Source organism: Geotrypetes seraphini, chromosome 1 (assembly GCF_902459505.1).
Source record: "Geotrypetes seraphini chromosome 1, aGeoSer1.1, whole genome shotgun sequence".
Lineage (NCBI taxonomy): Eukaryota > Metazoa > Chordata > Amphibia > Gymnophiona > Dermophiidae > Geotrypetes > Geotrypetes seraphini.
In genome coordinates, this window is record NC_047084.1 from 225,090,245 (window position 1) to 225,114,985 (window position 24,741).

At 42.8% G+C, this 24,741-nt stretch overlaps 1 protein-coding gene across 4 annotated transcripts in view; it reads left to right on the top strand.

The window, feature by feature from the left end:
• Window positions 1-24,741, top strand: part of UGDH (UDP-glucose 6-dehydrogenase) — a 133,216-nt gene that overhangs the window by 54,914 nt on the left and 53,561 nt on the right. For all 4 annotated transcript variants that reach the window (XM_033947352.1, XM_033947322.1, XM_033947341.1 and 1 more), the window contains one exon: window positions 9,908-10,105. In XM_033947352.1, the coding sequence (XP_033803243.1) occupies window positions 9,908-10,105 (198 nt within the window). The remainder of the gene's footprint in view (window positions 1-9,907; window positions 10,106-24,741) is intronic.

A 24,741-nucleotide genomic window follows, 5' to 3' on the forward strand; every position in this document is an offset into this window, starting at 1 on the left:
TCTAAAACTGCGCACACTGGCTTCCCTTCTCTTCTGAAACAGGAATGACATAACTTCCTGTTTCGGAGAAGGGAAGCCAGCGCACGCAGTGCTAGAGCCCCACAGCCTGAGTTCAGTTCACTTGTGGGCAAGAAGGCAGTGAGGGAGGGAAGCTGTCTTCACCAGGCAGTTGGGGAGAGGAAGGCTGATCGGCTGGTAGATTATGAAGGTAACGCGAGTCTATCATGGAACCCGGGATGGGCTCTGCAATCGACTCACTTTGCCTTAGCGATCTACCGGTTGATCGCGATCGACCTATTGGGCACCCCTGAAGTAAGCTATGCATCCAGAGGTGTAGCTAATTGTATTCCATGTTAACAGGGAGGTGCTACTATACGTTAACCACAAAGGGCAGTCTCGGCTTATATCACAACTCCTAAATTTCTGAGCTTTTAATGTAGGAAGTAGCTGTGCTCACTAAAAGCCACATTTTTAATCTACTAATACAGCTTAGTAAAACAGCCCTTGGTTTTCTAATACAAAAATTTACATTCATTTTTTAAAGAATATAATTTCACCTGTGTGAAGAACATCCATGATCCAAGGACAAGTAGGCAGCATATTCTCACATGTGGGTGATGTCATCCTGGTACAGACAGTGCAAATGTGTACTGTCGCTATTTTTAAAAAACTTAAGTCTCACAGCTGTCTGTATCGTGCATGCACGGGTGTCTTCCTGTCTGCCTTTGGCTCGTAGGGCTATTAGTTCTTTGTTTTCCGTGGAGCAGAGAAGGTACTCTTGGAGTTTTAAGTGTGTCTTTGTTTTTTTCTATGTATATATATGTATATCTTATGTGTTTTTTTGTGCCTTCCCAAATTTTAGTCATGTTTCTTTTTTTTCTCTATTTCCCTTTCATCTGATATAAACATTTTCAATTTTTGATTTGATTTTTAACTTTGGGCCTATGGGCCTTTTTCAGCCAGCCTCAAGTGGGGGGGTTATCAACTCTTTAGTAAATTTTTCAATTGATCCCTCTGGACCATTGAGTCCTTTGACCTCTTATTGGCAGTTTTCCTTTCTGTCCAAGGTTTTAAGTAGGTTTAAGTGCTGTGTTCAATGTCAGAGAACCATTTCTGGCACAGACCCACACAGCTGGTGTATCCAGTGCCTAGGTCCTAAACACTGGGACATTTTTTGCATGCTCTGTGCTAAATTGCAGAAGAGGTTGCTTAAAGCCTGAAAGTTATAGTACAAAATAAAGGGTGAGAACAGTGACCCAACGCCACCTCCACGACCAGCTGGGTGAGGGGTAAGGGAGAACAGGTAGCATCTGACTCAGGGCAGCAGCCAAAGTAGAATCATCCAGGCAGATTCAGATCTCAGTCAGTGTGAGCATATGGCAAGATCAAAAGATGAAAGTAATGGATGTAGGCAAGCTTATTGAAGACAGTGGGCATTCCACAGGGCACATGAGGAGGGCAGGGAAGAGGGGGACAAATAAGATTGGTGACATTGCGGTATGTTCTGCATGAATAGGGTGGGAGTTGGTTGGGAAGACCAGGGTTGAGGTTGATATCCCAGCAGAGAGCACAGGAAGGAGCAAGAAGATATGGGTAAGGGAGGGCCTGCTACATCACAGGCAAAATACTCCCAGGGAGAATGGAGATGGCTGAATTAGAGGGAGCAAGTGTTGAAGTTTTAGGGCAGAGAAGAGGGTGGTAGACAAAAGAGAGGGTGGGGTAATGGTTTTAAAAAGTAAATGATGTTGTGTTGAGGAGCCCATTGGTTTGGGGTGAAGGGAGAGTTTGGGGAAAGTCAGTATCAAGAGGAAGAAGAGTGCAAAAGCCATTGTGGTAGAAAGGGAAAGAGTAACAATGGGAAGAAACAGACTAAACTAATCTCAGACAGACAATAAAGTTGAGAAGACATATAGGGCTAGATTCACTAAGCAAACAGATTGTGTACTGATTAGTTTGCGAGCCCTTTGCGAACCGATTTCCCTCTGACCCGATTCACTAACCCTTGTAGCGATCCAATCCCGATCCACCCATGCAAATTAGTAAAACCCCATGCAAAAATAGCCAAGCAATTGATTCACTAACAATTGCTTGGCTATTTTGAATCAGGTTTTACTATTGTCAAACAAGTCTGCAGGTTTTTTTTGACAGGCCTACCTGTCTTTTTCTTTTTTTTTTCCCTGGCACAGATTTTGTGTGTTACACATAAAAAAAAAAGAAAAGACAGGCAGACCTGTCAAAACGGCCGAGGGCCCCCCCCCCCCCCGACAAATGCGATCCCCCCGGTGACCCACAAATAGCAGGAGGGATGCCCACTCCCTCCTGCCACCACCCGACACTGCCCTCCCTGCCCGCACCAACCAACTCACCCACTGAGCGGCCCGGCCCGACACCACCCATACCTCCAAGTTGGCTCAGGTGCCTCATGCCCCTCCCAAGGGGGGGAGGATCCCGAGGCGCCTGAGCCAATTAGGGTCTTGGGCTCCTCCCTGTGCATCACATGATGCACCGGGGTGGAGCCTAAGGCCCAGGCAGACACACAGCTGGAGTCGGGAGGAGCAGGAGGGGCTGAACACCCCTCCTACTCTCAACTTGGAGGTACGGGCCGGGGGTGGGCCAGGCTGGGCTGGTCAGGGGGGGAATGCCTATGGAGCAAGAAGGACTGAGTACCCCTCCTGCTCCCAACTTGGAGGTACGAATGGAGTCTGGCCAGTCAGGGGATGGGCTGTGCCGGTCGCAGGAGGGAGGCCTATGGAGCAGGAGGGACTGAGTACGCCTCCTGCTCCTAACTTTTAAGTACGGGGGTGTTGGGTCGGGGGGTGGGCTGTGCCGGTCAGGAGGCTTTTTTTTTTTTTTTTTTTTTTAATAGGCCTGATATTTTGCAGCCTATTAAAAAAAATGAAGAAAAAAGAAAAGCCAGCAAAAGCCCTGACAGCAGACAGGAGGCTGCTTCTCCTGTCACTACTGTCAGGGTCTGCACATGCTTGAGGATCGCTCTCTAGCGATCTGTGCTGTGGGTGGAGGGCGTGTCAATGATCGTCCCCATTTGCATACAGGTCTTTTGTGAATTTGTCGGCCTGCATGCAATCGGGAACGGATCGGACACGGAATTCGGGATTAGTGAATCTAGCCCATGTGGAGGTAACTTACCAGGAGGGTCACACGTGAAAGACATGATTATGTCCATGTCATAGGGAAAGCTGCAGGGTTTAGATATAGGTCAAAATAAATCTGCACATGCCCAGGAATGCATTAGGGTAGTGATATATTTCTTTTTATTGTTAAAACATTTTTATTGAACTTTCCAACAAATTATTGGATCATATTACACAACCACAATCACAATAATGAAACATTAAGAAATCCTCATTTCAAATAACAATTATAAACCCCATCTCCCTTCCCCCCAACCCCAGCATGCCAACAACAGTAATGAATTAAGCTCAAAAGACTGACTCCTGTTATAGTTTTCCAAGATAGATGCATTCCAACTACGGAAAGAGGGTACAGAACTGGAAACCTAGAGGGTACAGAGAAGAAAAAAATACCCCCCACACTGCTTCCTGCACACCCACCATCCCAGCTTGTCCTCACCTGCATTATGCTATGTTTAGAGACTGAATTTAAAACATCACTCTGGGGGATAATGATTGGATACAAGCATCCCAAATTTGAAGAAATTGTCTCATATTTACAGCTTGTATATGTTGCTCTCTGCTCCAAAAGCATAAAAGTATGGAGTCAGTTCCTTCATGCCCAAAAAGAGGGGGCAGCATTGGTAGTCCATACCGAAAAAATCACTTTTTTTCCCCAACATGCCGACCTTCCTCAAAAATGATATTGGCCCTGCAAGGGGAGCCGGAAGGCCTCATACTTATCAAGCAGGATAAGTATGAGGTCTTCCGGCTCACTTTGCAGCATTGTCCAATTCAGGTTGAAACTATAATCCCAACACCATCAGATCCACTCAAAAATTCAAACTATCCTTCCCCTCTTTAAAAGGCATATCCCATGCAGGAAAATTAGGGACTTTCCTCTTCTTCAGGATCACCGAACTCTGGAACAGCTTTACTACCCCGCTTCGGAGCCTGACCTCCCTCCAACTCTTCCGAAAACATTTGAAAACTTAGCTTTTCTCTAAAATGCAATGACCCCTCCCTCATCGATATACTAAGTCCCTCTAAACTTCTCTTTCTAAGTCCTTCTACTTTTCATTGTAGTTCCTTTCTATACCAATTCCTGTAAACCATGCCGAGCTCTACTTCTGTGGAGATGATGCGGTATACAAACTTAAGGTTTAGTTTAGTTTAGTTTAGATATCTAGTAATCTGGAGATTTCCACGCATGCACCCAGAAGAAAAGACCAAATCGCCCGTAGTGAACAGAGAAGCAAACTGCACTTTAGATAGATAGGAAGTTGAACCTGTGGTACCTGGATCAGAGATAAGATATTCCAAGGAGTAAACAGGTGCCCCTTCCAATTTCTTAGGGGTATAATCCTGTCTATCAGAGAACTAGTCCCCCAGAAATCTCATTAAGCATGAAAATTATAAACTTGAATCAGATTATCGGCCTATTGCAAATCTCCCATTTCTTGCAAAGATAACAAAGTATTTTTTAACCAAATCACAGACTTGAAAAAACTCAAGTATTACATCCTAACCAAACAGGCTTCAGAACCGACCATTCAACAGAACACTCAATGATAGGCCTAACATTGAACATACTGTACTTTCTGGAACATCATAAATCTGTCATGCTTATCTTTAGATCATTGATATGATAGATTATTCACTATTACTTGATAGGCTTGCCTCAATCGGAATTTCAGATCAGGTTTTGAGTTGGATTCAATCTTACTTTACAGATCATCAGTCCAAAGTGATCTTCAATAGTTCAAACTATCTCCCACATACTTTCGGCATTCCACAAGGATCAATACTTTCACCACTCCTTTTTCAATATTTTTCTTTCACCCCTGATAACATTTGGTCAATCAATTGGTCTGTCACTGTACGCATATACTGACAACATACAAATCCTCTACTCCAGTGGTTCCCACCCTGTCCTGGAGGACTACTAGGCCAATCGGGTTTTCAGGCTAGCCCTAATGAATATGCATGAGAGAGATTTGCATATAATGGAAGTGAGAGGCATGTAAATCTGCTCCATGCATATTCATTAGGGCTATACTGAAAACCTGATTGGCCTGGTGGTCCTCCAGGACAGGATTGGAAACCACTGCTCTACTCAATAGACACTGAGAACCCCAATGATATTTCAAATTTAAACTCAAAACTAGAACAAATTAGCCGCTGGTTAGGTGACAATATGTTAGCACTTAACATCAACAAAACAAAAACGATGCTGATCCCATGGAAGGAAGGTCTTGGAAAATCACCAATTCAGATAAATAACAAACATTCTACAATCAGTCACCTCAGTTAAAATCCTAGGCGTGGTACTTGATCAGAAACTAACTTACCACGACCAGATCAGTTCAGTCATAAGCTTTTTCAAACTTAGAATGATTAACTCCCTAACAAAGGTACTAGACCAGGGGTGGGCAACTCTGGTCCTCGAGTACCGGAATCCAGGTTTTCCCCAATGAATATGCATTGAAAGCAGTGCATGCAAATAGATCTCCTGCATATTCTTTGGGGAAATCCTGAAAACCCGACTGGATTCTGGCCCTCGAGGACTGGAGTTGCCTACCCCTGTACTAGACCCAACGGCTTTAAATATACTAATTCATTCCCTGATTATCACAAAATTGGATTACTGCAATTCGCTTTATAAAAATCTACCTCAAAAGAAATAAGGCGTTTGCAAATAATACAAAATACAGCAATAAAAATTATAACGAACTCAAAAAAATTAGATTGTGTTTCCCCCTTTCTGAAAAGTGCACACAGGTTACCAATCCCGCATAGAATTACTTTCAAACTGGCACTTTTAACATTCAAAATCTGTCAGTCAAAACAACCAATTTTTCTTGATAAACTACTCATCCCTTATGCTCCCTTAAGGATGCTAAGATCTGCTGATCAAAATCTCTTAGAAAATCATTAATACAAGAAGAGCTGAAATTTTCTTCGTAACCGCAATGCAAACATGGAAATACGATTAGATAAATTCAAAAGTTCTCTCAAAAGTTTCCTTTTTAATGACAGTTGAGAGCTGAAGTTAGAGACTAACATTAGATTTGTAAAATAATATTTCCACAGTTATAACCAGCCTTTTTAGGCTACCATTCAACCCTCCCTTACGTGTTTACCTATTTAATGTTACTTTCCTTTTTGTTCCTGTCTTGTTTTGGTTTGATATGATTTAAGTGTTTTTTTACCCTGGTTCTTTTAATTGTAAATCACTTAGAAATATTTATAAGCATTTTATCAAATTTTAAATAAAACTTGGTCCCAAGCCTCCCCAGTTTCAGGATCCTACCATATATTTAAGTGCCACCTTCAGTTTCTTCTCTTTCCAACAAAAATGGGATATCTTAGCTGATTGATTTTTTTTTTTTTTTTCAACAGTCATATTGGTAAAAGCTGTAAAACGTAAAGCCATTTAGCAAAGGATGTACACTGGTGGGGCTAGTTTCGGTTAGGGCGGTGGTCTTTGACCAAGGGGATTGCCGCGTGGGCGAACTGCTGGGCATGATGGACCGCTGGTCTGACCCAGCAGCGGCAACTCTTATGTTCTGCTGAACAGCTGTACTCTACTATATAATGATATGGGTAATGGGGACCAGCAGGCCAATTGGTCTTCCATATAACGAAGCAGAAGATCTATATTGCTGCGGTATAAAGTGGACATTGTTCTGGTAAGAACAATGCCAAGGTAATGGAATGAACTGGAGGTCCATTGTAGTGGGAAGGGATCAGGCCAGGAGTCCCTCATCTGCGGGGAAGTGGGAAGAGCCAAGGACTTGTTTTAAGTTTAACTCAAAATAACTGAATAATCCCTGTACTCCTGAAAGGTGGTCATCGGGCCAGATAAAGATTGAACCGGATCTGAAAGGTGTACTAAGAGGTTGTCTGCGACTGCCAAGATTTTAAATTCAGCTACTCCAATCCAGATTCCTCGGATGGATTCATTATTTTGGATATCCTGGATCAAGGAGTCCAAGGATAAGGTGAACAACAGGGGAAAGGTGGTTAAAATTTATCTAACACGAATGTAAGGTCCTCCAAATGTCTATGACTTCCAAAGCAGAACAGAGTAATGAGATGCCTCTAAGCTGAACCTGATCGTTGAATTGAGGGTGGTATTTGTCTATAGAAGGATCGTGTACATAATTAAAATAGGAGTATCAGGATGTTGACTTAACATTGAAATCAGAGAGGTGTAAAATTTTCTTTTCATATGTGTTAGGCGCAAATACATTACACAGCTCCTGATTCAGAACCACGTGCGTTATAATGTAGCATCCTCCCGGGTCAACCCATTGGCGCTGCACTGTGAAGGAAATCCCCTTGTGAATCAAAATCGGGACATCTGCCTTATGTTGTGTCGTGGAGGCTCCCAAAAGGTGTCCCACCCACCACCTTTGAAATTTGGCTTGCTCAGATGTTGACAGGTGTGTCCCCTGCAATAAAGCGATGTCTGCTTTCTGTCGATTCAGGGCTTGTATTTTTTGCCATTTGACCGTCGAGGTTACCCCATCAACATTCCAATAAATATATCTGAAAGGCATTAGGTAATGGGTAATGGATAAATTTGAAAAAACATAGATGTGGGGCCCTCCCAACCTATGATCCTCCTTCCCTCCCAGAGCAAGGATACCCCTGGCTGCTCAAAAGTGTACCCGAAGGTGCAGGCAGGCCAGACGAGTGCGTGAGAGAAAAACTAAATCCCCAGAAAGAAAAAAGGAACCACCTAAACCATTCCCTCAATACCCCTCCTAACACTGTCAAGATTTTTGTCCCAACCAACCCCTTCCCCTTCCAATCCCACCCCCTTCCCTCCAGCTTCCAGAACCCATCTAACAAGACCTCCTTTTGGTCTGGAGGAGCTCCTCTCGCTTCCCCCCTCAAATTTTAACATAATAGCAGAACCCCTGTAAATTAGAACATAATATAGTCAGTGTCATTTCAGAGTTTCACCTTAGCCAGTCTATAGTTCTGCCTGTCTTCTTTTCAAGACCATATTCCCATCCGGGTGAAGCTGCACTTCATATTTTAGATTGTAAACGTGCTTTGGCTTATTACCTAGTTTGAACAAAGCCTCGTAGAACCTCTACTCGGCTATTCCTCTCGTTTGATACTGACAGGCTTGGAACTCTGGTTACCAAGAGAACTATTTCTACATGATTATCAGATTGCATCTCCTGCTATGCTCGGGCTGGGCTACCGTTGGAAGGTCGTGTCACAGCTCACAAATGTAGAGCAATGGCAACCTCAGTTGCTTTTCTCTGTTCTCCTCCTATTGAGGACATCTGTAAGGCTGCAACCTAGTCCTCAATGCATACTTTCATGTCCCATTACTGTCTGGAGACTTGTTCCAAATGGGACAATCGGTTTGGCCAAGCAGTTCTCCAAAATGTATTTTATACGTAAGTGCCAACTTCCTCCATCCCTTTAGAAGTATCTAGGGAATCCTATCTGTGAGAATATGCTTCCTGCTTGTCCTGAGATAAAACAGTAACAGATGCTATCCAGGGACAGCAGGCAGATATTCTCTTAACCCTCCCACCTCCCCTAGTTGGCTTCTGAGCTTTTTTACTGAACTAATGGTCCCTTGAGCCAACATCGGGCAGGTAGGCACTCGCATATGTGCGGTTCGGGTAGTCTTGAGACTTCTGAAGGAAGTTGATGATGGTATACTTTTGCACTGTCCATTCTAGGCTCTGTGGATGACATCACCCATCTGTGAGAATATCTGTCTACTGTCCCTGGATAACACCTGTTACAGGTAAGTAACTGCTTTTCCTGTAACTGATGCCCTGGCTAGGTAGAAATCTAATGAAATGAGATTGAGCTGATAATATCAATAAATAGCGCTGCTGGAATGCTGCTGCTATTTTGGTTTTTGCCAGGTGCTTGTGACATTATGATGACTGGATATTGGGCTAGATCAGTGGTCTCAAAACTTGCGGCCCTTTTGAGGCCCTCAGTATTATAAAGAATGATTCTTTATGGAAAACATGTGCCTTATGTGTCCGGCGGTTGCGTTCTGGAATGTTGTCTGCCTCACTGCTGTAAACTCACACAAACTTTTTCCTGCATCTGTATGTGATTGTTCTTTCCACTCCACCTCACAATCTTGTCCTCTCCACTCCAACTCACAATCACGTACAGAGACGCAAGAAAGCGTTTGCGTGAGGTTACAGCAGTGAGGCGGGCAACGTTCCAGAACGTAAGGTAACTATTGGAGCCAGTGCAGCTTGTGCGTGTTTCTGGTGCTGGAGGAGGTGAGAGCTGAAGGCGGTTGCGGACATGACTACCGGACTCTTTAAGGCACAAGTTTTCCATAAAGAATCATTCTTTATAATACTGAGGGCTTCAAAATAGTTGGTCCTAAATCTTATCTCTTGCAGTTGATACTTTGATAATTTTTCACTTTCTGCATGTTGCACTGCTTTCAGCTGTGTATAGCTGAAATTATCAGAAGCAATTAAGGAAAGACATATAAACTATAGTTTATAAATATTTCCTTAATTGCTTCTGATAATTTCAGATAATCCACATTTTGGATTTTTAGGTACTTGGAGGGCCGCAGAAAAAATAGTTAATGTCTTATTAATGACAACTTTGCATGAGGTAAGTACCTACAAATCCAAAATGTGGCCCTGCAAAGGGTTTGAGTTTGAGACCACTGGGCTAGATGGACAATTGGTCTGACTGAGTAAGCGCTATTATTATATTCTTATGTTAATACCTAATTTAGCCTTCTCTTTGACTAATAGGTGCTGTCTAATCCAGAATTCCTAGCAGAAGGAACGGCTGTCAAAGACCTGAAGAACCCAGATAGGGTGTTGATTGGTGGGGATGAGACCCCTGAGGGGCAGAAGGCAGTCAGAGCTCTCTCTGCAGTGTACGAACACTGGGTTCCAAAAGAGAGAATCATCACAACCAACACCTGGTCTTCTGAGCTTTCTAAACTGGTCAGTATATTTAAGATACTGTACTTGCTTTTTAAGAATAAGCATCAGTAATATAACATGCAAATCTATTTTATTATATATACATTTTTCTCTTACAGTACTTTTTTTTTTTTTTTTTTTTTTAAATATGTATATTTTGAAGGTGTTAGAATACCACACCATTTTTTTACTCAAATGTATTGACTGATGTACCAACTCACTTGCATCTAGAATTCAAATGTAGATAAAGTACAGTTACTGAGGTGTTGCAAAGATCATGGTATTATAAGACTTTTTTTTTTGAGGGGGAAAAATGGCACTAAATGTGCCCACAAAATAAGCCTTTTGAAAATCTCCTCTCGCCCTAAAAAAGGTGATGATTTAATAAAAAGTGTTTATAAAATAGTGTTAGATTCAGAATGGAGTTCAGTATTTGAAATTTTATAAAGTGGTAAAAATCTGTTTGTTTTAATAAGTACAGTAAAACCTTGGATTGCAAGTAACTTGATTTGCAAGACAAGCAAAACATTTTATTAAATTTTAACTTGATATATAAGCAATCTCTTGCAATATGAGTGCATACAGTATTCTGTATTAGTTTTTTGGTTGTGGAACGAATCGTCTTGAGTTTCCATTATTTCTTATGAGGAAATTTGCTTTGATATACGATTTGTTTTAGATTACAAACATGGTTTTGGAATGAATTATGCTCGCAAACCAAGGTTTTACTGTATCTGCTTACCAAATTTCAATAAATCATAACATTTAATAAGTTTTGTGATTTTATTGTAATCCACTTTGGCATGTTCATTTTGGAATATACAATTTTAATAAATTAAGTTGTTCTATTGCATAATATTTTTTTAACACAAAATGACTGAAAGAGGAACAAACAATAATGCTTCAAATACCTTTTAAATTCGAGTGGTGCTCAGAATCCAAGATGGATGAAAAAACTCGATGTGGGGACAAGCCCCTAAAGAGCTTCTTACAGAATCTATCATTGCACCATAGTAAAGTAAAAGGTGATTCAAAGTACTTATTGAAGATACTTATATCTGTCTGTATTCCATATAGTGAAAAAGATTGTTATTGTCCAAGTTTTAAATAGCTTCAAAAGTGAACATTCAAAAAAGACTTAGCTTAAAAGTTCAGACAGCGTTTGTCCAGCTAGGTTCTGACGTGTTTCGCCGCCCTGGCTTCCTCAGAGAACCCGCTCAGCTGCTTATGAACTCCAATTCAATACGTGTCCTGATCCGAAGGAATATATATATTTTTTTTAATTTCCTGGTCACAGGAAATGAAAAAAATATTCTGTACACGTATTGAATTGGAGTTCATAAGCAGCTGAGCGGGTTCTCTGAGGAAGCCAGGGTGGCGAAACGCATCAGAACCTAGCTGGACAAACGCTGTCTGAACTTTTAAGCTAAGTCTTTTTTGAATGTTCACTTTTGAAGCTATTTAAAACTTGGACAATAACAATCTTTTTCACTATATGGAATACAGACAGATATAAGTATCTTCAATAAGTACTTTGAATCACCTTTTACTTTACTATGGTGCAATGATAGATCTGTAAAAAGCTCTTTAGGGGCTTGTCCCCACATCGAGTTTTTTCATCCATCTTGGATTCTGAGCACCACTCGAATTTAAAAGGTATTTGAAGCATTATTGTTTGTTCCTCTATCAGTCATTTTGTGTATCACGGACCTTCAGGAACAATTTCTTTTGCTTTGACTATTACCCAGTCGTTAATATTTTTTAAGTCATTGTTTGAAGATTTTATAATGTAAATACAAGTAAATTGTTATTACGAGTACAATGTTTAGAAAATAGTGATTAAGCAAACAAGACAATACAACATAGTAAGTTAATTACCAAGAGTCAAAAGACATACAGCAGGATAGTAAGTTAATTACCAAGAGTCAAAAGACATACAGCAGGAATCTCAATTTAAGGAAAATCTGAGATGATGCAAAATCAAAAGGACTATGACTTCAAATAAAATTTTAGTGATTTCCTTTTCAGTTGAAATTGGTGAAATCTTGTTACTGGTTACGCTAAATAAGCCTGAAACCGGTAAGTCAAACATACTAAGTTCCACCATTTTAAATGAAAAATTTGGGATAGATTTTTCCATGAGCCTAGAAGTATTTTCCAAGCTAGTGATAATAGAACATTAAATAAGTAACACTCATCTAGACACAAAGAGGGGCATAATCGAGAGGAATGTCTAAGTCTGTTTTCATCCAAGTCATAAGTCGTCCAAAGTGAAAAACAGCATAAGACACATTTTCGAAAAATACGTCCAAATTTTTTCCCGTTTCGAAAATCGTCTAAGTATACGTCCTACCAATCTGATCGGCCAAGCCGCTAAATCATCCATGTTTATACCACATTTTCGTCCAACTTTTTGTCCAAGTCAAAAACACCTAGAACAAGTCCTGTTGGACGTGGGAGGGGTCTGCAAAGTGATGGCCTGAACACCCAGACATGGCACCTAAATAGTGGGGTACCTTACAGGGCACTGCTGTGAACTTCACAAAAAGGGTGCCATATCATCTCACTACAGCTCCCCTTCTAGGTCATGGTGAGCCCCAAACCACCTCCATAATCCCCTAGACCCACTTTCTACCACCTCAATAGCCCTTATAGCTGCAGGAGCCACTTGTATGTCAGTACAAAAGGGTTTTGGGGGATGTATAGAAGAGTGCACATGTTTCAATATCAATGCAGTGATTACAGGGGCTTATGGGCATGGGTTCTCCTCTCCATGGGTCCCTAACCCTCCCCCAAGACAGCTTAAGGCGCCTCTGTGCAACACAACTAGGCTTTCCTATGCCAGGCTGCCAGGTGATGTTCTGGAGGCACAATTTTCAAGTTGAGATTAATATTTTTATTGGGGTAGGGGGGGGTCGGTGATCACTGGGGTAGTGTGTGGGGGTTTGTATTATGTGTTTGCAGTGCTTATCTGGTCACTTTAGGTGTTTTTTTTTGTGACTTAGACCAAGTTTTAAATGGTCTAAGTAACAACGTCCAAATTCCGTCGATCCTGGTGCAGTATAACTTTCGGTTATACATGCAGTAAAACTAAGTCTAAGCCGGCCCACGTCCTGCCCAACTTCCACCCTCGACACTCCTCCTGAAACACCCCATTTAGCTATGGTCATTCAGCAGCACTATGAAGGCCTAGGTCGTTAAGAAATACGTCCAAAACCCATTTTTATTATTGGCACTTGGACGTATTTCAACAATGTTCGTCCAAGTGCCGACTTAGGCCGGTTTTTGGACATTTTTCTCTTTAGATTATGAGCCCCAAAATGTATGAAAGTGCCGATTTTAATAATAACATCTGATAAGTCAAAATCACATCAAAATGAAATAAGTAACAAATAGTATCCCACACTGACTTACTGTAAAGTTGTATAGAAGGGTAGTAAAATAAGATGTTTTAAAGACCCAATATCAGTGTTACAGGTCCAACACAATTCAGAGAAAGATGGGTTCATTCTATGAGATTTAATAGAAGTCTACTGTGCTCTGTTCAAGATGAAAAACATACTTTGTGTGTTAGAGGCTGACCTGGAGTATGAAATAGAATGCTAAACGAAGTTCCAACTATTTTCAGAAACAGAGCAACCTATTGCATTATATTTGACATCTGAGCTCCCACCCAGACAGCATGCATGATTGCTAAAAGCAGCACAAACAGCAACTTTGGTGAAGCCAGCTAATATTTGTGTTCTCCAACTATATAGGGACTATATGTTCTCTCAGGGCTTCTGCAGCTGGCATCATGCATGTTGTAGGTTTCCGGGTCTCACTGCATCTTGTCAAGTAGAAACTGTGAGGTCTGCAGTTTGTTTTTGTAAATAGTGACCTGATTTGGAACAGGGCAATCTGTGGGTATTTGCCAGGTACAGTACTTATGATTTGGACTGGTCTCTGAAGACAGGATACTGGGCTAGATGGACCATTAGTCTGATCCAGTATGGCTATTCTTATGTTCTTATAGCCAAGACCTCTCCTGCTTGACTTTTGGGTCTTGAATTTCATTGGCCTTGGAGAATTTGAGTGCTGCCATTGCAAGGACTGTTTTGTCTTGGTATCATAGTGCTGTAACCATGTTTCATCAACAGTAACTAACTAATTCTAAAAAGTTGGCACTAGCTTGCTGAAAATGCTGCAAAATCAACTTGGAAGTGTCCACTCAATGTTTTTATCAGCATTCAAACATTTATTTATAATTGTTCATTTATTACATAAACATAATAAAATTACAGAAATAAAAGGTAAATTAAATACAGGAAATATAGTCTAAATAATATTGCATTAAGAACATATAAGAACTTAAGAATAGCCAATGGTCCATCAAGCCCAGTAGCCCGTTCTCACATTGGCCGATCCAGTTCACTAGTACCTGGCCAAAACACAAGGAGTAGCAATGTTCCATGCTACCGATACAGGGAAAGCAGTGGCTTCCCCCATGTCTTTCTCAATAACAGACTTGTCCAGGAACTTGTCCAAACTTTTCTTAAAACCAGCTACGCTATCGGCTCTTACCACATCCTCTGGCAACACGTTCCAGAGCTTAACAATTCTCTGAGTGAAAAAAAATTTCCTCCAATTGATTTTGAAAGTATTTCCCCTTTAACTTTGAGTGTCCCCTAGTCTTTGTAATTTTTGATGGAGTGAAAAATCGAACCACTTGTACCCGTTCTACTCCACTCAGGATTTGGTAGACTTTAATCATGTCTCCCCTCAGCCGTCTCTTTTCTAAGCTGAAGAGCCCTAGTCTTTCATCATGAGAGGAGTTCCATCCCCTTTACCATCATGGTCACTCTTCTTTGAACCTTTTCTAGTGCCACTATATCTTTCTTGAGATAAGGAGACCAGAATTGAACGCAATATTCCAGATGAGGTCGCACCATGGAGAGATACAGGGGCATTATAACATTCTTAGTCTTGTTAACCATCCCTTTTTTAATAATTCCTAGCATCCTATTTGCTTTTTTGGCCACCGCCGCACATTGGGCGGAAGATTTCATTGTATTGTCTACGATGACACCCAGATCCTTTTCTTGGGTGCTAATCCCAAGGTGGACCCTAGCATCCAGTAACTGTGATTCAGGTTATTCTTCCCAATGTGCATTACTTTGCATTTGTCCACATTAAATTTCATCTGCCAGTCTTCCAATTTCCTAAGGTCCGCCTGCAATTTTTCACAATCCACAAGCGATTTAAGACCTTTGAATAGTTTAGTGTCATCTGCAAATTTAATCACCTTGCTCGTCATTTCAAGTTTATTTTTGACTTGTTGGATCGCTTAATTTAATTTGCTAAGCGATTTACAGATAAAAAATAGATACAACAGATTAATTATAAAAGGATACATAAATTTAACACATTATCATACAGAATAATAAATAAAGTCATATAAACTAACAGACACATGAGGAAAGAAAGGGTAGAACTACAATCGTATATATTAAAGAAAACATAAATGGTAAAAATACAACATTTTTAAGGGAAATAACGGAGAAATAAAAAGGTAAAAAAGAAAAAATTTAATAATAATCCTTAATTAAGCTCACACATTAAACGCATCTTTAAAAAGGAAACTCTTTAAGCTGCTTTTAAACTGTTTCAGATCATTTTCTACTCTGAGATACTGGGGCAAACTGTTCCATAATTGTGGGGCTATCGCAGATAAGATGTCAGTGCGACGAGTTCCAATGACTTTTAGCGATGGAACTGTCAGAAGTTTTTGATCAGTGGATCTTAAAGAGCGTGATGTACTATATAGAATGAGCAATCTATTGATGAATTGGGGTTAATTCGTAGTCAATGTTTTAAAAACTAAAAGTAAGATTTTAAAAGTAATGCGATGGGTAATAGGGAGCCAATGTGATTCGATCAAGAGCGGTGTAACATGGTCAAATTTTTTGCGGTTGTGTATTAATTTGATTGCCGTATTTTGAACTATCTGAAGACGTTTTTTCTCTTTTTGGGTGACATTTATTAATAAAGTTACAGTAATCAAGTTTTGAAATAATAAATGAGTGAATCAGTATGCTTAGTGATTTTGGCTCTAAAAATTTGGCAATTGATCGGATCATACGCAATTTGAAGAAACATGTTCTGACAGTATTAGTAATGTGTTCATGGAAGGATAACCTATCATCTATTGTAACTCCTAGTATTTTTAGGGATCTTACTGAATTTAATTGAACGTTCCAATTTCCAGATCATTTATAAATAAGTTAAATAGCACCGGGCCCAGTACAGACCCCTGTGGCACTCCCACTGTTTTCTCTCCTTGCACAACACTCAAAAATCAAATGCCACTATTTGTTATGATAAGCATCAGAAAAAAGAAATGTTTTCAACTCTAACTTATCAACTGTACTCGGTTGGAGAGCGTCATGCATGGAACAATTTTCGCACTCGCTTGCCTCATGTGCAAATCCATTAATGTTTTGATCATAAGCATAAGAGATGTTCAGATCCTCAGAAATTTCCCTTAGTAGGCAATCGCCTGTTTGAATCATTTTGCTTACTTTTTCAACATTCTCTTGGGTTTTCAATGTTGAAGGGCATCCCAATCTCTCCTAGTTTTTAACCAATTCACAACCATTACAAAATCACTTGAACCACTTATAAACCGTCCTCATGGTCACTGCAGTATCACCATAAATTAATTTTAACTTTTTGTGGGTTTCTTTAGCATTTTGCAGTTTGAAACAAAGCCCCTCCCTCCCTCCGACGTCAGCGCTGACATCGGGGAAAACTTTTAGTCGGCTATGTGTGCTGGAGCAGTGCAGGCAGGAAATAGAAGACGAGCCATCAGCTGAGTATTTATATTTTATATTTACATTAGAGGCTGTGGTAGAAACCCGTTTACAAAGTATGCATTCTTCCCAATTAATATTTCTAAATTAATAAAGTCTCTTTGCTTATTTGTAAATGGGTCTCTACCAGAGCCTTTAATTCAGTAGCATAATTAAATGAAATAACTATTTCTGAAGTTTATAGGGATGGGTGGGGACAGAGGGGATTCCTTGTGGGGACGGGTGGGATTTCTCGTGGGGATGGGTGGGATTTCTGTCCCCACGCAACTCTCTACTTCAGACTAGATGTGGGTTGACATCCCAAGATGCGTTTCCCTACCTACATTTTATTACAGAAAAACAAAATTAGAATTGTGGAAACAATGTTCTTGATATAAAAGTTTTAATAGCAGCAATTCTTCACAAATTAAAAGCCATGCAGTCAAAATAAAATCAATCCATGTAAGACACAGTTTGGCAATTTCACTCACACAATTTTGGATGCCTCTTAGCATTATTAAATTTTGTGATATTCTTCAATTATACCCCAGAAGAACATTATTACAACCGAAACACGAACCGTGTCAGGTCTGTACCACAACTCTTTTGCTGTGTGTTATATGGATTGACTTTATTTTGACTGCATTGCTTTTAATTTGAGAAGAATTACCGTATTTTCACATAGATAACGCGCACCCGTGTAAAACACGCACACGGGTATAGCGCGCAAAAAACACATATTTATGTACATAAATTTTTATATACCGCGCACACCCGTATACCGCGCATGCTGCCCGACTCTCCTTTCGCCCGCCCCGACTCTCCTCTGGAGACCCTGACTCTGTTTTCGCCCGCCCCGACTCTCCTTTCCTCCTTGAAGTCTTGCCCCTACCCTGAAAGCCTGATGCCCCCCCCGACGTCCGATTCACCCCCCTGCAGGACCGCTCGCACCCCCACCCCTAAGGACCGCTCGCACGCACCCGCACCCCCACCCCGAAGGAGCGCTCGCACTCCCATCCCGAAGGACCGCTCGCACCCCCACCCAAAGAACCGCTCGCACCCCCATAGCCTCCCCCCCCTCCCCCATGGAGAAGCTGTCTACCTTGTTTCCGGATGCCAGCGAGCCCAGCTGTTTCCTCTGCCGGCGGTCCCACCCCTTCTCTGAGCCCTGCTGTGCTGCTTTTTCTTCCGGCGGTCCCGCCCTTTCTCTGACATCAGATAAAGGGCGGGACCGCCTGAAGAGGAAGCAGCGCAGCACAGGGCTCTGAGAAGAGGCAGGACCGCCGGCAGAGGAAGCAGCTGGGCTGGCATCCGGAAACAAGGTAGACAGCTTCTCCATGGGGGAGGGGGGAGGCTGTGGGGGTGCGAGCGGTCCTTCGGGTGGGGGTGCGAGCGGTCCTTCGGGGTGGGAGTGCAAGCGCTCCTTCCAGGTGATGAATCGGGCGTCGGGGGGGGGGGGGAACTATGTAAAAAAAATTTTGTACAACGCGCTCACGCGTATAACGCGCAAGGGTATGCGCGGTTTGTAAAAACCACGTATAACGCGCGCGTTATATGCGAGAAAATATGGTACTTCTATTAAAACTTTTATATTAACATAGTCTCCACAGCTCTATTTTTTGTTTTTAACATTATTTAAAGACATCAAAGTTATTGCAGGAGCTCCTTCAGGGGAAAACTCCATTTGAGAAGCTATTGGGTCCCTCCTTGCAGAAGGTGACTATTTAAGCTATATACAAATGCCTGAATTCTATACTATATATGAGGGTAAGGGAGCTCCATTCAGAGTGGGGGCTACCCATTGAGGAGCGGGAAAAATATGGAGGGAGGTCTGTCTCTTCTTTGGGATTAGCAGTTTGATACTTTGTAAACTACTTAGGTCAGTGAAATACAGGAGCGGTATATTAAATCTTAAATAAACAAAAACATTTATGATGGAGAATGGGTATAAAGCATTTGAGGTAGTATTTCACCCTGGCACTTTTAGCCCGAATTGGGAAAGGGGGAGATGGATGGTATGTGTTGGAGAGTATGGGGAGGAAGGGACATATTTGCATTTGTGGAAGGATTGTGTACCTGAGTGTGAGGATTTTGGAGGTTGGTGTTTCAGGAGCATTCGGAGTTACTGGGCAAAAGTGCCTGCTTCTTGGGAGCTTGCTCTGCTACATCTGCATGAGATTGATCTGGAGGATGGAGACTCTAAATTTTGTAAACTAACCCTTACTGCTACCAGGCTGGCAATATCTACTAGTTAGAACCAGCCTGTTTCACCAGAGTGGAACATGGTGGTGCAAAAGTTAAAGCTCTGGCAGAGTATGTACAAACTGACAACTTTAAAGCATGGTAAGTGCAATGGTTATGATCCTGTCTGGAGGAGATTTGAGATGCAAGTAAAAGCATTGTAAAGGTTGGGGGGGCTAGGAGGTGTGAAGACTTTGGAGTTACTGGATTGTCATAAGGGGAGGTTATCCCAAGACAAGCAGGCAGCCTATTCACACATGTGGGTGATGTCATCCACGGAGCCCGGATATGAACAGCCTTGTAAGCACACTTGCTTGTAGAAAACTTCAAAGTTTCAAGTCTGCCGCACCGTGCTTGCGCAAGTACCTTCCCGCCCAGCACAGGGTGTGTCTCCTCAGTTCTCAGTTTTCTGCGGAGCCGAGAAGTCTGTCTTTGACATTCTGCACTGAACTTAGTTCACTTTGTGCCTTCTCTTCACTGCGGTTTATGTTTTATTTTCTTTATTATCGGATCGCTATGTAATTCTTTTTGTTCCTTAAAAAAAAAGTTTTATTTTTTCATCGACTGACTGGCAGGGCCTGCTGCACGCCCACAGCCCGCGGGCTTCGATTTTGCAGCGGCTATCTTCCCTTCTATGTTCCAGCCTGTCATGGGCTTCAAGAAGTGTAGCCAGTGCCAGCGGGCGATCTCCCTGACTGACCCACACCGCTGGTGTCTTCAGTGCCTGGGGCCTGACCATTGCCTGGAGTTGTGCGTTAACTGTGCTACTCTTCAGCCTCGAGCCTTCAAATGTCGTTGGGTTCAAGTGGAGAAGATTTTCAGGATGGACTCTTCTGCTACACCCTCGACCTTGACCTCCGACTCAGTCAACCCTTTAGCGGGGTGACCTCCTGCCTCCACAACTCCGACCTCGAGCCTCATTAGACCTTTCTCATTTGGATCGTCCTTGACCTTGAGTAAATCTGCCAAGTCTTCTCCTGAGCTCCCCTCAGGTCAGATACCTAAGCAGACGGTTCCGGCGGTGGTCCTCAAGCTATCCAAGCACTCCAAGCCAAAACATGCTTCCTCTGCCACTTGCTGAGCCTTTAGCCTCAGCAAGTGGTCCAGTTTCAGATTTGGATCCACAATTGCAGGTTACTATCCAGACCATTTTAGAGCGGGAATTTGTTCAGTTACTGAGCAAATACAATCCTGCCTCGACTCTGCTTCCTGCAGTCCAGCTTGGGCACTCAGCAGTCTCGCAAGAGTTAGAGTCCTTGCCTGTGTCTTGACCGGAATCCACGCTCTCTATGCCAGGAGCCGAGTCTTTGCGAGTGTCTCAACTGGAATCCACACACACTATGCAAGGAGCCGAGTCTTTGCGAGTACTTCAAGATTCCTCGATCCAAACCACTGAGTCCATGGGGTTTTGATTTACAGCTTCCAGCCCTATACCATCTCCAAAGTCATTGCCCGTTTCGCATAGGGCGAAGTCTCCTCGACCTGCTTCCAGGCACCACTCATCGCCGGTCGAGGCCCTCATCAAGGCATTCATCGAAGCGCAGATAATCTTCCAGAGAGAAGCCTACCTCATCCAGGCCTTCCAGCTCTTCAAGGCCTCCAACTCCTTGATCAAGAACACTGATTGCAGAACCTGAGGAATCGGCTGATTCCAATGCCTTGTGCCTCGTCTCAGTCTGTCTATTCGCTGGGATATCAATACTCCAGAGGCCTCGCCTTCGTTCTCCACTTGAAGTCATCGAATCTCTCTCGAGACCATGCTCTGGCGGATCAATTGTCAATTTTCCTCCTTCCGTCAGATGGCTGAGGACCTAGACATTAAATTGGATGCTGGATCGAAACACTCTAAGGAGTATTTAGAGGAAATGAGTATGCCTTGGCCTCCTGCAGAGTCTCTCAAGCTTCCTCTTAACAAACTTCTGTCTCAAACTTTCAAACGAAACCTCAAGACTCCTTATGTTATTCCTGCTGTTCCAGGCAAATTGGAATCGAGGTATAGAACTCTACATTGCAAGGGCTTTGAGAATTCACAGCTATCTCACCAATCCCTTCTTGTGTAATCTTCAATGAAGAGGACCCATCCTTCCAGGGTCTATGCCATCATACCGCCTGGAAGAGAGGGTAGGACCATGAATAAGTTTGGCCATCATCTTTATCAAAATTCAATGATGGCCTCCAAGGTCCTCCAATTATAATTTTATTTTCACTACTTATTTCAAGTACTTGATTGATATACTGCCTGGTTTTTCTAAAGACTTCATACCATCGATATGGATCCCAATCTTCAGGATCGTCTGGCTAATATTCCTTGTGACGGCAATCCATAGAGGCTGCCACTAAGAAGTTGTCTGAACATGAGAAGTCATTTGCTTCCATCAACCGTCCTAAACCTAAGCCTTCCACCTCTAAGGGCTTCAGGCCGCTTCCATTTTACCAGCAGCATTTCCCACAGAGGGCAGCTCCTTATATACCAGAGCGCCTCCTAAGAAACAACCACAGCAACAGAGGCAGCAGAAACCTCAGAGTCCTGCTGCTCCTAAGGCCTGTCAACCTTTTTGATCATCTAGTACAGAGCATAACCTCCATCGTTCTGCCTCTATCCTCTCCCCTTCCCATTGGAGGTCGTCTCCATCATTTTTACCATTGCTGGGAGATGATTACATGAGACCTCAAGGAAGGATACTCTTTGTTTCTTCCAGATTCCACCAGATCTTCCTCCAAGAGTATCCTTCCAATCCATCCTAGACTGCCCTTCTTCAGGCAGCTCAAGCTCTGCTTCTTCTCCGTGCCATCGAGGAAGTTCCTATGGAACAGCAGAGCAAGGGGTTTTACTCCCGTTACTTCCTAGTTTCATAGATTTGGATCTGGATCTCAGGGCTCTCAACAAATTTTTGGTCAAAGAAAAATTTTGCATGTTGTCCCTGGCATCCCTTTATCCCCTTCTAGATCAGAATGATTGGTTATGCTTTCTAAATCTCAAGGAGGCTTACATTCATATTCCCATTCATCCAGCCTCCCATCAGTACCTCAGATTTCGGGTGGGGAATCTGCATTTTCAATACAGAGTGTTACCCTTCAGCCTGGCATCATCTCCCAGAGTGTTCACCAAGTGCCTAGTGGTGGTAGCAGCAGCCCTAAGGAACCATAGTCTTCAGGTATTCCCCTACCTGGACAACTGGCTAATCAAAGATTCTACATCTCAGGGGGTTATTGTAGTGACCCAACGGACTATGTGGTTTCTACAAAGCTTGGGATTTGAAATCAACTTTCCCAAATCCCACCTTCAGCCCTCTCAGAATCTACAGTTCATTGGAGTTATCCTGGATACTATCCAGCTCAGAGCATTCCTTCCTCAGCAGCGTCTGGATGCTCTTCTTCAGCTGAGTCACAAAGTGTCTTCCCTTTCTTCACTCTCAGCGAGACACATGATGGTACTACTCGGTCACGTGGCCTCGACCGTTCACGTGACTCCTTTTGCCAGACTTCACCTCAGAATTCCTCAGTGGACCCTGGCATCTCAGTGGACGCAGGCTTGCAAACCATTCTCTCAACACATTACAGTCACTCCTTAGTTGAGACAGTCTCTCCGCTGGTGGATGCTCTCTTCCAATCTCTCCAGAGGTTTACTGTTTCAGACACTCCCTTATCAGAAGGTCCTCACGACAGATTCCTCGACCTACGCTTGGGGGGGGGGGGGGGCCTCACCTCGATGGTATCCATACTGAAGGCCATTGGTCCAGCATGCACCATCAGTGTCATATCAATCTATTGGAACTCAGAGCGATCATCAATGCTCTCAAAGTTTTTCAACATCTTCTTCACGACCAAGTAGTCCTTATACGGACGGACAACCAAGTCGCCATGTATTGTGTCAACAAGCAGGGAGGAACAGGATCTCTTCCTCTTTGCCAGGAAGCTCTGAAGGTTTGGGATTGGGAAATCCTTCACAACACCTTCCTGAAAGCTGTCTACATTCAAGGAGAGAAAAACTGTCTGGCGGACAAGTTGAGTCATCTTCTGCAACCTCATGAATGGACACTTAATTCCTCACCTCTTCATCACATTTTTTTCTCAGTGGGCCACTCCTCAGATAGATCTCTTTGCATCTCCCCACAACCACAAACTGCCTCAGTTCTGCTCCAGGATATACTCTCCTCATCGCCTCTAGGCAGATGCTTTTCTGCTGGAATGGACGAAGCTCTTACCTCTCATTCTCAAGACCCTTGTCAAGCTCAAGAATGATCATGCCACCATGATTCTGATAGCTCCACGGTGGCCCAGGCAACCTTGGTACTCCCTTCTACTTCAGCTCAGTAGCAGGGAGCCATACCTTCTACCAGTTTTTCCATCTCTGCTTACATAGAGTCAAGGATCTCTACTTCATCCCAACCTGAAGTCTCTGCACTTGACAGCTTGGTACCTCTCAACATGACTCCTCTTCAGTTTTCTCAACCTGTACGAGACATTCTAGAGCAGGGGTGTCCAACCTTTTGGCTTCCCTGGGCCGCATTGGCCGAAAAAAAAATGTTTCTGGGGCTGCAACCGTGCAAACACTGCAGCAAGACAGAGGGAGGTGGCAAGATGGTAAACACCCAGGGGCAGCAGAGGAAAACACTGCATCACCTTCAACTGGGACCACACAAAATACTTCATGGGGCCGCATGCGGCCCTTGAGCCACAGGTTGGACACCCCTGTTCTAGAGGCTTCCAGAAAGCCTGCCACTAGGCAATGCTACCACCAAAAATGGACCAGATTTTCTATGTGGTGCATCTTTCATAACAAGGAGCCTCGAGATACCTCCTTGGTTTCTGTCTTGGATTATCTTTTGCACTTGTACACTGGAGGCCAGAGGTAGACATCTATCCAAGTCCATCTCAGTGCAATTGCTGCTTTCCATCAGCCTCTTGAAGGGAAACACATCTCCACTCATCTGGTGGTTTCCAAATTTATGAAAGGACTTTTCAATGTCAAACCTCCTCTCAAACTGCCTCCAGTGGTTTGGGATCTCAATGTGGTCCTTGCTCAATTGATGAAGCCTCCTTTTGAACCAATGGCTTTGACTCGTCTCAAATATCTCACTTGGAAAGTGGTGTTTCTCATTGCCCTCACATCTGATCAAAGAGTCAGTGACCTGCAAGCTTTAGTTGCTGATCCACTTTCACAGTTTTCCATCATGACAAGGTGGTCCTCCGTACTCATCCTAAATTCTTGCCTAAAGTGATTTCAGAATTTCATCTCAATCGATCCATTGTACTTCCAGTATTTTTTTCCAAAGCCTCATTCTCATCCTGGAGAATCAGCTCTTCATACCATGGACTATAAACATGCTTTGGCCTTCTACTCAGAACGCACCAAACCACACTGATCGGCTCCTCAACTTTTTGTCTCCTTCGATCCAAACAACTTGGGACATCCAATTTCTAAGCGTACCATCTCCAACTGGATGGCTGCTTGTATCTTTTTCTTCTATGCCCAGGCTGGACTGCATCTACAGAGTTGAGTCAGTCATGGTGGCTTCAGTAGCTTTCCTCAGATCCACTCATATTGATGAATATGCAAAGCTGTCACCTGGTCCTCGGCTCACC